The sequence below is a fragment of the Mya arenaria genome, chromosome 15 (assembly GCF_026914265.1).
Source record: "Mya arenaria isolate MELC-2E11 chromosome 15, ASM2691426v1".
Taxonomy (NCBI): domain Eukaryota; kingdom Metazoa; phylum Mollusca; class Bivalvia; order Myida; family Myidae; genus Mya; species Mya arenaria.
The window spans coordinates 48352554-48365539 of NC_069136.1; the positions used below are offsets into that span (position 1 = coordinate 48352554).

Sequence of the window (12986 nt, forward strand, 5' to 3'; positions counted from 1 at the left end):
CGTTGTATAACCGCACAAAGTCCCTGGAATATATGTTCATTATATGAGTTAGGGCCTATGGAATCGTTGTATACCCTCACAAAGTCCCTGGAATATATGTACATTGTATGAGTTAAGGTCTAGGGAGTCATTGCATACCCTCACAAAGTCCCTGGAATAAATGTACATTGTATGAGTTAAGGTCTAGGGAGTCATTGCATACCCTCACAAAGTCCCTGGAATATATGTTCATTATATGAGTTAGGGCCTATGGAATCGTTGTATAACCGCACAAAGTCCCTGGAATATATGTTCATTATATGAGTTAGGGCCTATGGAATCGTTGTATAACTGCACAAAGTCCCTGGAATATATGTACATTGTATGAGTTAAGGTCTAGGGAGTCATTGCATACCCTCACAAAGTCCCTGGAATATATGTACATTATATGAGTTAAGGTCTATGGAATCATTGTATACCCTCACAAAGTCCCTGGAATATATGTACATTATATGAATTAAGGTCTATGGAATCGTTGTATAACCGCACAAAGTCCCTGGAATATATGTACATTATATGAATTAAGGTCTAGGGAGTCATTGCATACCCACACAAAGTCCCTGGAATATATGTACATTATATGAATTAAGGTCTATGGAATCGTTGTATACCCTCACAAAGTCCCTGGAATATATGTACATTATATGAGTTAGGGCCTATGGAATCGTTGTATACCCTCACAAAGTCCCTGGAATATATGTACATTATATGAGTTAGGGCCTATGGAATCGTTGTATACCCTCACAAAGTCCCTGGAATAAATGTACATTATATGAGTTAGGGCCTATGGAATCGTTGTATACCCTCACAAAGTCCCTGGAATATATGAACATTATATGAGTTAGGGCCTATGGAATCATTGTATACCCTCACAAAGTCCCTGGAATATATGTACATTATATGAATTAAGGTCTATGGAATCGTTGTATAACCACACAAAGTCCCTGGAATATATGTACATTATATGAGTTAGGGCCTATGGAATCGTTGTATAACTGCACAAAGTCCCTGGAATATATGTACATTATATGAATTAAGGTCTATGGAATCGTTGTATAACTGCACAAAGTCCCTGGAATATATGTACATTATATGAGTTAGGGCCTATGGAATCGTTGTATAACTGCACAAAGTCCCTGGAATATATGAACATTGTATGAGTTAAGGTCTAGGGAGTCATTGCATACCCTCACAAAGTCCCTGGAATAAATGTACATTGTATGAGTTAAGGTCTAGGGAGTCATTGCATACCCTCACAAAGTCCCTGGAATATATGTACATTGTATGAGTTAAGGTCTAGGGAGTCATTGCATACCCTCACAAAGTCCCTGGAATAAATGTACATTATATGAGTTAGGGCCTATGGAATCGTTGTATACCCTCACAAAGTCCCTGGAATATATGTACATTATATGAATTAAGGTCTAGGGAGTCATTGCATACCCACACAAAGTCCCTGGAATATATGTACATTATATGAATTAAGGTCTATGGAATCGTTGTATACCCTCACAAAGTACCTGGAATATATGTAATTATATGAGTTAGGGCCTATGGAATCGTTGTATACCCTCACAAAGTCCCTGGAATAAATGTACATTGTATGAGTTAAGGTCTAGGGAGTCATTGCATACCCACACAAAGTCCCTGGAATAAATGTACATTATATGAATTAAGGTCTATGGAATCGTTGTATAACCGCACAAAGTCCCTGGAATATATGTACATTATATGAATTAAGGTCTAGGGAGTCATTGCATACCCGCACAAAGTCCCTGGAATATATGTACATTATATGAGTTATGGTCAAGAGACATTGTAAACCATTAACGTTTTCCGGGGCCCTTTCATTAAAGGATTTAAGTGGTATGTCAACTAGAGGAACCCTGCCCGTGGACTGGCTGTTCAGTAGGGAAAACTAGTTGATGTTATCATTGTTAACAGTGCTCTAATCTAAACTACTTTTTGTTATTGTTTGCATGAATATATTTAGAATGTAATAAGAAATGGCCTATATAAATACTTTTGCAATATGTGACCTTTTTAAAAATACATGATTTTATTTCAAGGTCACCAGTTAATTGTTAATTTTTGTTGTTACGGATTTTGGCTTTTCATGTCGGAAAACAGCTCATCGAGCTAATGTTTCTTGTTATCATATAACCGACTTCAAATTAAGATTCCTTTTTCTTTCATGCTTTTTGATACAATATGGGTTTTTAACAGTGAAAAAACGAATAACAACAGTGAAAATATTGATTTGATATTTTCACTGCAAAATAAGGAGTGAAAATATCAACTTTCAGAATTACTTTTAAATTCCTTCGTAGTTACTTGCCTTGATCAAAACAGAACACTTTGAACCAGTAAATGTTGGCAAAAAAATGTTTAAAAATTAAAGAAAGTTTTATAAATTTAAATAAATATATATTTGGAAATTAACAACTTACCGTTTATTACCGGTTATTCCGTTTTTCAAACGTTTTCTTGATCTTGAAGCTGATGTTCGAACATTTGCTTTCATACCAAACAAATTACAGATGAAAACAACTGTTCGAACATAAATAAAATATTATATCATCGTTCAAATGTATTTTGAACTTTTTGCCATTGTAATACGTAAAATGAGCTTCCTGGAAAATTCACACAACAATTTCCAGATAATCTAATATTTTTTACCCCACCCACACCTCAAAATTTGTCAACAAACTAGCGTGGCATTCACTCTTTACCTGGAAAACAAACCTGTTTTCAAACGAAACAGACTGGTGCTGACAGTAAGATGACTGAATATTCATTTACTATGAAACACATGCAGTCTTAAACTAAGGAGAATGTTTAAAATCCAATGAGTATCCGCATTTGTTTTGCTAAAACATTTGACCTTCCAATTTTTCATTCATTAAATAGCGGCGTAGTAATTTGGTTATGTATTCAAGCCCCATTTAAAATAAAAGTGTTTTCTTTGTTTTTTGGAACATATGTGCACTTATAAAACTTCATTGATTACTGTTCATAAAAGCTTTGCACTAAAAAACGAACAAATAATAAACTATAAGAATGAACATCAGAGAACTATTTCTGAACAAACAGGAAATAGAAAAGTTGACAGCTATAATTTTGCGTGAGGGGCGCCCCACGGGTAGCGGCGTAAATAACACCCTTTTCAAAAAAGGGGGTAATATTAATAAATTAAAAAACTAATAAAACTCCGAAAATAAGCATAAAAGAAATAGAATATTTGTTTATATCAGTGTAAGATTGTATTTAATTTCACTGGTCATCATAGAAAACTACATAAAATATGATCTAGCACTGAAATAAACAAATATCCTCTATATCTTGTAACTTCAATGATCTTTAATCTGTTCAAACGTCAAAAAAGTTTAATTTCTCATTTGATGTACATTTTTAATACTGGCAAATGTAGCAAAATAATAAAAATATGACTCTTATTAATTAAGAACCAAAATCAAGTAAGATTTTGATTGAAATGGGCCCCTGGGGAAAAACCAGTTCTTAACATCAACAAAGCAATGAAAAGGATGAAACCAGAGTCACTCTGTAACAAAGTCAGACTCAGCCTTAAAAATAAATTTAACATCAGAATCCACATGTAGTCACCTGAAGATGTTTTTGAGAGCCTCAACTCTATCTGGTGGATAACTGGCCACATGGTCCTCTGACAGGAATGCTTCAGCGTATGCCAGCGGGCCTGCATTCACCTGGGTGACAAAATAGGATTGCATTTGACAATTCTGTTCATTCATAAAATATCCGAGAAATATCAACAAGGTCATTTCCATGTAGACTCGGTGGAAATTTGCTGATATACCATGCCAGGCTTGTCCCAAATGGAAACACTGATCAATCAACAAAGCACAATGCAACTGCCTGTACATGCATTGTCTGTTAACAGCCTTGCTCTCACCAGAGTGTCCTGGGTTCAATTCCTGGCCAGGGCGTACATCAGTTTTGCTGGTGGTAACCCCCACAGAATAAGACAACACACTCCCAAAACAAGTCAGCCTAGGGTGAAGCTCCTAGCTAAAGAGTTATGGAATTGTGTTGCACCCTGCCCCTTTTTAGGTAGTACACTAATGGAGACAGACATGGGGACCCCCATTCCTTGATAGAATGAAATGCTTAAGACTGTCAATCAATAAATTATAAATGCATACAACTTCACATATTAGGCATATGAAACCTATTATTACATCAATGAAACACAATTCCCAATATCAAGTTCTTCACAGCTCAATACAATGTGCGCTCTCCATTTTCTAAAGCCTGTCCTTTTCAAAACCTGGCTTAGACTCTAAAGCCATCGTAATAACTTGTTTAATAATTGATGTAAACTAAACAAGTTGATAATACGCTGATCCTACCTGAGCGCTAACGCTGCCCTGCAGTTTCAGCTGCAGTTTTTTCATGTCAGGAAGGGCAAGGTCAACAACCTCTCGGAGGTCGGCCACCTTCGCGTTCATTGCGTCGATTGCCACCTCGATTGGTGACAGGATGCATTCCTTCTTATCGACGACCTCTATACGCTTTTTAACGAATGGCAAGGAATGTGAAGCTGAAAAAGAATTAAGTGTACTTTTAACCAAACTGTATTTCAACATTATCATAAAAAACACAACAGCCATTTAATTAATTCATGTAAATAATTACCAGTGGTTGTCCATTTTTTTCTCTCAATTGACAAGTAAATATGTGTAACTCAAATGAACATTCAGCCAGAGTGACTAATACTGTGAAATCATTAATGTTCGTGGGCATGAAATTTCGTGGTTTGCTGAAAAAAAAACAATTTCGTGGGTGCGAAGATGCGATCGTCCTAGATCGTCTGCATAATATCCACGTGCTGTCCCGTGATTTCCGTCTTCTACGTCACTCGGTTTATGACACTCGCTAATGTGGTACGACATGCCAATTAGTGCATATACCCATGTCACTTATCGATTTAATAGGGAATAAAGGTAATAAAAGAAGATGTACCCTGATCATAAATACAGATAGGGGAAGCCATTGAATGCCAATTAAGAATTTTGCAAACTGTGAAAACACCGAAAAGGTGCGTATATTGTCACGTTCGGTGCTTAGTAACCTTCAATATACTAGTAATCGATTAATTATTTTATTAAATAAAAAAATCGAGTATGGACACTCATCACGCAGATCTTGTAAACTTGGTGATTTTCATTAACAACACACGTTTAAACACGTGCTTATAACTGTCATTTGCTGCATAAACACATTTAATTGATTTGGTTCATTATTTGTCAAAGGCAGTTATAATATATTAACAGAATAATGATCGTAAGTTATACAATGAGACAGGTTTTAACACTGTATACTGCGACCTTTGTAAAGAATATACTAGAGTATGTACGTAACAAGGCAATTGAAAAAGTGAATAAAGGGTTTATATTTCGTGGGATCTTGAATTCGTGGATCACCCAACCCACGAAAACCACGAACATTAATGCCCCACGAACATTAATGATTTCACAGTATCTTAAATCCTTGAATTAGTTTGATGGCTACAAATATTCAACTAAAGACCTTCTTGCATACACCCAATTTGTAGGTGTATAATAAGAGCACTGCGGAGCGAACACCAATGCTAATTTTCTTTTAAAACGTTATCACCCTTAGCTTTTAAAATACCCCATTTTTTTCTTCAAAAGCAGACAGGCTAAAATGTTTGATAGTTTATGAATTGTTTGCCAAATCCTACCTCCAACTCCAGATTTTCACCCCCCACTTGCCCTTTCCTCGATTTCACTCCCTATTTCATCCCACCCCCCTCCCCCATAGCGAACTCTCACTGTGACCCCACCACAACTCACTGTGTAGCACTGTCCTTCTCTTATACTGGTCTTGAATGTCGCCGTGGGCCTTGCCAGACTTTGTGAAGGGAGTCTCAAACATGAACTGATTTATGTTGTTGTTTTTCTCGAAGTCCGTGAGACGACGTTGAAGCTCCTTCTCCTTAAAGAACGGTGTCACATGTGTCACCTGGATGTAGGCGTAACGGTTGTCAATATCGGCACTTGATACCTGAATAAAAAAACGGCCACATAGTTGTTACATAAGAAAGTAAATTAATTGCTAATTGTGAAATTTCATAGTTTCTTCCAAGGTAAACAATTAGAACGTTTTTGACTTTAATTAAGTCTACCTACTGTTTTTGAAATCATGAGGAGTAAAACAAAGTCTACCTACATTTTATGAGTACGTAAGAAGTTTAACAAAGTCTATATACGGTTTTTGAATCCAAAAGGAGTTTTACAAATTCTACCTACAGTAATGAAGTCCATTAGGAGTTTGACAAAGTCTACCTACTGTTTTTGAGTTTGTAAGCAGTTTAACAAAGTCTACCTTACTGTTTTTGAGTTTGTAAGCAGTTTAACAAAGTCTACCTTACTGTTTTTGAGTTTACTAGGAGTTTAACATAGTCTACCTACTGTTTTTGAGTTTGTAAGCAGTTTAACAAAGTCTACCTTACTGTTTTTGAGTTTGTAAGCAGTTTAACAAAGTCTACCTTACTGTTTTTGAGTTTACTAGGAGTTTAACATAGTCTACCTACTGTTTTTGAGTTTGTAAGCAGTTTAACAAAATCTACCTACTGTTTATGAGTTTGTAAGCAGTTTAACAAAGTCTACCTTACTGTTTTTGAGTTTGTAAGCAGTTTAACAAAGTCTACCTTACTGTTTTTGAGTTTGTAAGCAGTTTAACAAAGTCTACCTTACTGTTTTTGAGTTTGTTAGGAGTTTAACATAGTCTACCTACTGTTTTTGAGTTTGTAAGGTGTTTAACAAAGTCTCCCTACTGTTTTTGAGTTTGTTAGGAGTTTAACATAGTCTACCTACTGTTTTTGAGTTTGTAAGCAGTTTAACAAAGTCTACCTTACTGTTTTTGAGTTTGTTAGGAGTTTAACATAGTCTACCTACTGTTTTTGAGTTTGTTAGGTGTTTAACAAAGTCTCCCTACTGTTTTTGAGTTTGTAAGGAGTTTAACATAGTCTCCCTACTGTTTTTGAGTTTGTAAGTTTATGAGTCCGTAATGAATTTAACAAAGTCTACCTACTGTTTTTGAGTTTGTAAGGAGTTTAGCAAAGTCTACCTACTGTTTTTTGAGTCTGTAAGGAGTTTGACAAAGTCTACCTACTATTTTTGAGTCCGTAAGGAGTTTGACAAAGTCTACCTACTGTTTTTGAGTTTGTAAGTTTATGAGTCCGTAATGAGTTTAACAAAGTCTACCAACTGTTTTTGAGTTTGTAAGGAGTTTGACAAAACCTACTGTTTTTGAGTCCGTAAGGAGTTTGACAAAGTCTACCTACTGTTTTTGAGTCCGTAATGAGTTTAGCAAAGTTTACCTACTGTTTTTGAGTTTGTAAGGAGTTTAGCAAAGCCTACTTACTGTTTTTGAGTCTGTAAGGAGTTTAACAAAGTCAACCTTCCTGTTTTTGAGTCTGTTAGGAGTTTAAGAAAGTCTACCTTACTGTAATGTGAGGAAGTAAGGAGTTTAACAAAGTCTACCTACCGTTTTTGAGTCCATGATGAGTCTAACATTATCACGTCCAAACTTTCCCTCGTACAGGGCCTTGAGTCGATCACACAGCTCAGCCAGACTCGTCACTTTCGGCTCTTTGTAGATGTACTGTTTACCATCTTCTTCATCAAAGTAGGACTGGAGATATTGACACATAATTATACAATGTAGATTAACCATTTAGTTACTGGAATACTTTTTTGTTATAGCATTGCAACACAGCAGATACCCACCCACTTACCCTTCACTCGCATTACAAAGGTCATAATACTTAACCTGTATTCAAGTCTTGAATTCAGACAGCTGTTGAGATAAAGGCAACATTCAAAACTAAGTTTATTTCAACTATAACAAATACAGAAAAGTCAATTGGGAAAAAGAAGTCTCATATTAATTATTTTGCAAATGAAAAGCAACACAATTTTGCAGTTCTGGAAAATGGTCATGGACAGAAATGTAGTGTACTGTTATACCAAGTTGCAACATTTATCAAGGAATGTACAGTGACAACCATATCCATTGCAAGTCGTCAAATCTACAATTATCAATTACAGTTATAAAAATATACCCGATCATTTTGACATGGTTAAACATGGAGGAGCAAGTCTTAAAATGTAACTGCAGAATTCACAAAAACAAAAAAAACCCAGTAAAATTGAAATTATGATATTCGTAATATATAATATTAACAGCAAACAAAAGAACTGACATGAACAGACCTACATGTAAGTACCTTATCAACAATATATGTTACAGCATTAATGTCTTGTATCTAGAAATATATGTTGCATATAATCCATTACAGAGTCGAGGAAATGATTCAATTTAAATCATTGATAAAACCTTAACAATGCATGATCTTCTCTGAACATTTAACTGGTTATTGAATACAGCCAAATTCCAAGATCATTTATATCCAGGTCACCAGCTCTTTGTTGAGTTATGATATGTTATGTATGTTTGTTTGTTTTTTATGTCAGAAAATAGCTCATTGAGCTAATGTTTCTTGTTAGCATACACCTGACTTTAAATAAAGATTCTTGCATCTTGCATCTTGTATCATGGAATCCATTATCAGTTACCGCAGTTGTAAATGATTGACTTTAACCATATTTTGATCATCATTTTATCCCTAGGTTAGTAGTTTGTGCTTTAAGTAATTCTGTAATTAGATTCATAAGAAAAACATGTACACACAAAATAAATTAAAATAGCAGTCTTGGTTTGATTGAGACTGATAAAAAAAATGTAAATACCTGTCCGAAGAAAGCGACCCTGAAGTATTTGCCGAGTAATCGTTTCCCAGACTGCATCACTTCCACTACCTTGGTGTAGGAGTTGGCAAGGATCTGGTAACACTGCGCTAGTTTCTGAAACAACAAAACATAACACATGTTTCTTTTAAGGCAGTTGTTTATTGATTTGTTTCACTGATTACAAACAATTCCTTACTGTGCAAAACTAGAAGAAAAGTATTCTGAAAATCATCCCAAAAAATTTGTTCAAACCATTTTTCTAGCAACAATGCAAGTAAAATCATACTACATTTAGATTGTATTAGCTTGTTGTTCTGTTGGGGTACAAGTAAGTTTTGGGAACATTCTTTATTACTATCTACAATTCCGCAGACTTGCTGTGTCTGCAGTCATAAGCGCCCATAATTGTTCTAGTAACATTCACAATGACTTTGACCTATGTCCTATTATACCCGAAGTCAATAGAGGCCATCTAGGTACTGACCATGACAAAGGTACATACCAAGTTTGAACACTCTAAACAAAGTCCAAGGTTATTTGTTTTAGCACAACATCACAGTGAATGCCAATCACACCAAGACTAATAGTTTCTAAAAAAAATCTTTAAAAAACCCAGACAAGCTAGAGACTATATTTCCTCTACCTCGAACTCCCTGGCACGCTCGTACATGGGTATGATGAGTTTATACACTTCCCCTAGCACCTCAAATCTCTCTGCACTCTCTAAACAGGTGGCTGCTTCCTCCATAAATGTTACAAGCGTCTCCTGAAATATGTTGGAAAGAGCACAATACAACATGTCCCTCTGGGTTCAAACCTTTATGGAACAAAAACTTACCCCTACTCAGTTTTTTTCCTGACATTTATATAGCTTAGATCTGGCTATGTTCCTAATGCCAACAATTATGTTGTGTTTTTCATTCAATAAATGAAGTTCTGGTTAAAAAATCTGTAGTTTATTGTTATTTAAGTTATAAAAGCCCAAACATGAATGGTCAAAAAATATAATTTAAGGGTATTCAACTTGGATTTATAAAAAATCTAAATAATTTGAAAAACATCCAGAAAAATCCAATCCAATCTATGTCATTTCAACAAAATACTGGAAAACCCCCAGCCCCTAGTCCCTAGTGTTTATAATGTTACAATCAAATCTACAGAGATAAGTCCAGCAGCCAAAAAAAACACACAATGTTTTTTTACAATTTTTTTTCTTCAGGTTAATGTAGTGAAAAATCCAAGGCGAATCAAACTCAATGCCTGGTAAGCATCATTTAAATATGTAGATATTCAATTTTGCATTACAGAGCTTTCAATGCAACAAAAGCAACATATTTTACAACCCTTCAGTTCATGTTACACAATCCAAACACAGCAAATAGCATTGATGGCTCGAAGATTTAATGCTATAAGGTGCGCATTACTGTAACATTTGTTTTGCTTTTCATAAAAATAATGGGTTAAAAATTAGATGACTTTTCTAGAACTTTGAATGCCCTTATATTCTAATATAGTTTAGAGTTGAAACTGTCAAAGGGTTCTTGTGGCAGATGTTTCCCCTTCTGAATCTGCTTGTGTTCATTCTCCCTTACCTCTGTATATTGCACATCCTGCATTCCGGAGTCATCCTTGATCCCGGACTCTTCCTTCTCAACGTTCGGAGAGATTGGCTTAAAGGCTGCACAGCCCTGGGGGAATGAACCTGTTATGAAATGGACAAGAATAATGCACTAAATATACAGAGAAAACTGCCGCGAAAAAAACAAAGCGATCGTCTGTTGTTTTGCTTTTAGTAAAAATGGGGCATACCCAACAATTATTGAAGCCATAGTTATTGGCCTTGATGCATGTATTGTCTCTTAAAAAATGTCAATTAAGTTCCATTTGAATATATGGAATGGTTCTTGGGTTATGGCCAAGGTTAAAATTGTGTATGAAGACATTGAAGTTGACAACTTCATCATTTATCAGCTAATTATTTATGTTGCGTTTAAAAATCAAGAATTACAATGAACGTGATTGGTTAAGTTAGTTCTTTGGCAGTTTAAGCAGCCAGCTGTAAATCATCAGTAACTGTACCATCATACTTATAATCAGGACAAAAACTGACAATTTGCCAGTCTGGACCGATTTTGACTTTGTCAGTCCGATTTCAGTTACAGAAAATATAAAAAAAATGGTCCTAAAATTGTTCTCTTTTTTTTCAATTTCGGTCAAAAATGGCTCAGTCAGTCAAAAAAAAGAAATTGTAAAACACAGACATTGTTTGTCATAAGACATCCACAAATACCTCGGGACATCCTTGAGGGCGATAACATCAGAGTTAATTCACTGTTTTTATTACATCAAAGAGATGTCAGATTCACCGTCTTTTTATCATGTAAACAATTATAACACTTTTGCTACGATGACCTATTACCATTATATCATAAATCCAATTGCCATTTGCTATTAATCTGCAAAAGCAATAAAATTCTGCATTAATTAACCTAGTTGTGCCCTATTTATAAGTGACATGCTTGATTAACTGCAGAGTCTGACCACAGAGTGTGCCACTTACATCATTTTAAGAAAATATAATGAAAAATTGTTTTCAAAATTGATTTTAAACTTTTATAAGCCCAAATCATGAATATAGATATATCTGTTTATTAAAGATTATCAGTCGAATGTTGTTCCACTGTGGAAGCATTAAGTAAATAAAGCATGCTACTGTGACACTCTTTGTTGTTAGACCGCTTTCCGCTGACCGCAATTAATTACAATCGCAGGGTTCCTTATAAGAAACACTGTAGAATTTGATGACAATCTCATTTAAAATTATGCTCTAAAGCACCGCTTACAAATTGCCAGATTGCAAAATATTATTGACAGAATACACATCGCGAAAATGTGTGACATTTCTATAATCTGACTTTGGAACCTGAGTCTGTGCCGGGTCCGGACCGATTGAGATTCCAAACTTTTACAAGCCCTGCTTAACAGATCTTTCAATCATAACGTAATGATGATTGAATTAAGTAACAAAATAACTTTAGGATAACATCAACTGTCACTCACATAATTCTAAATCAAATTATGACTGCCCTTGATATTAAAATACTCTTTTAAAAGAAGAGTACCGTAAATGACTGGTTATAAGACACACTTTTTTCCCTCAGATTTCGTTGTAAAAAAACAGTAACAAGCTTTTGACATTTTTTGATTTCAGGCCGAAATTGGCTCACCAGAGAAATTAGCTAAAGAACTTCAGCGAACACGTTATAAATTATCTTTTGGGATGTGTAAATGTGTACTAAATATCAACAAGAGATGTTTGTCAAACATTATGCCCCCCCTGAGCGCCATGTTGTCAGGATTATATGGTCAATTGAATGAAATATGCATGGACCGAAATGACAGCTGATTTGTTGCCGTTAAGGCAGTTTTAAGATTATGACCATTAAAGTGTGAGGATAGAGTGTGTTATGACCATGACCTTTGACTCTATGAACTCAAAATCCAGAGTCATCAGCTGGTCACCAGAAACCTAAATGTCATGTTCGAGGGCCATGGGTGCAGGCATTGTCAAGTTATCACACAGACAAGTTTTTCTCGTTCAAGGTCACTGTGACCTTGACCTTTGACCCAATGACCCCTTAAATCATAAGGGGTCATCTACAAGTCAGATGCAACTCCAAGTCAAGTTTGAAGGCCATGGGTTCAGGCATTGTTGAGTTATCACTCGGACAACCTTTTACCATTCAAGATCACTGTGACCTTAACCTTTGGCTCTATGAATCCTAAAATAAATAAGGGTGATCTACTGGTCAGGCTTAACATCCATGTCAAGTTTAATGATCATAGGTTCAGGCATTGTTGAGATATCAGTGGGAGAAGATTTGTTAACTTTTTTGCGTTAAAGGTTACTGTGACATTGACCTTGGCCTGATGACCCCCAAAGTCGATAGGGGTCATCTACTGGGCAGGCCCAACCTTCATGTCAAGTTTGATGACCATAAATGCAGGAATTGTCGAGTTCGCTTTCAAGGTCACTGTGACCTTGACCTTTGACCCCTAAAATCAATAGGGGTCATCTACTGGTCAGGCCCAACCTCCATGTCAAGTTTGAGGGCCATGGGTGCAGGCATC

At 35.6% G+C, this 12986-nt stretch overlaps 1 protein-coding gene across 22 annotated transcripts in view; it reads right to left on the minus strand.

Moving 5' to 3' along the window:
- LOC128220760 (dedicator of cytokinesis protein 9-like) overlaps positions 1-12986 on the minus strand; it is a 91589-nt gene that overhangs the window by 10358 nt on the left and 68245 nt on the right. For all 22 annotated transcript variants that reach the window (XM_052929283.1, XM_052929280.1, XM_052929269.1 and 19 more), the window contains 7 exons: positions 10448-10557; positions 9499-9621; positions 8856-8969; positions 7591-7737; positions 5895-6105; positions 4428-4618; positions 3664-3764 (listed from right to left, as the gene is read on the minus strand). In XM_052929283.1, the coding sequence (XP_052785243.1) occupies positions 3664-3764; positions 4428-4618; positions 5895-6105; positions 7591-7737; positions 8856-8969; positions 9499-9621; positions 10448-10557 (997 nt within the window). The remainder of the gene's footprint in view (positions 1-3663; positions 3765-4427; positions 4619-5894; positions 6106-7590; positions 7738-8855; positions 8970-9498; positions 9622-10447; positions 10558-12986) is intronic.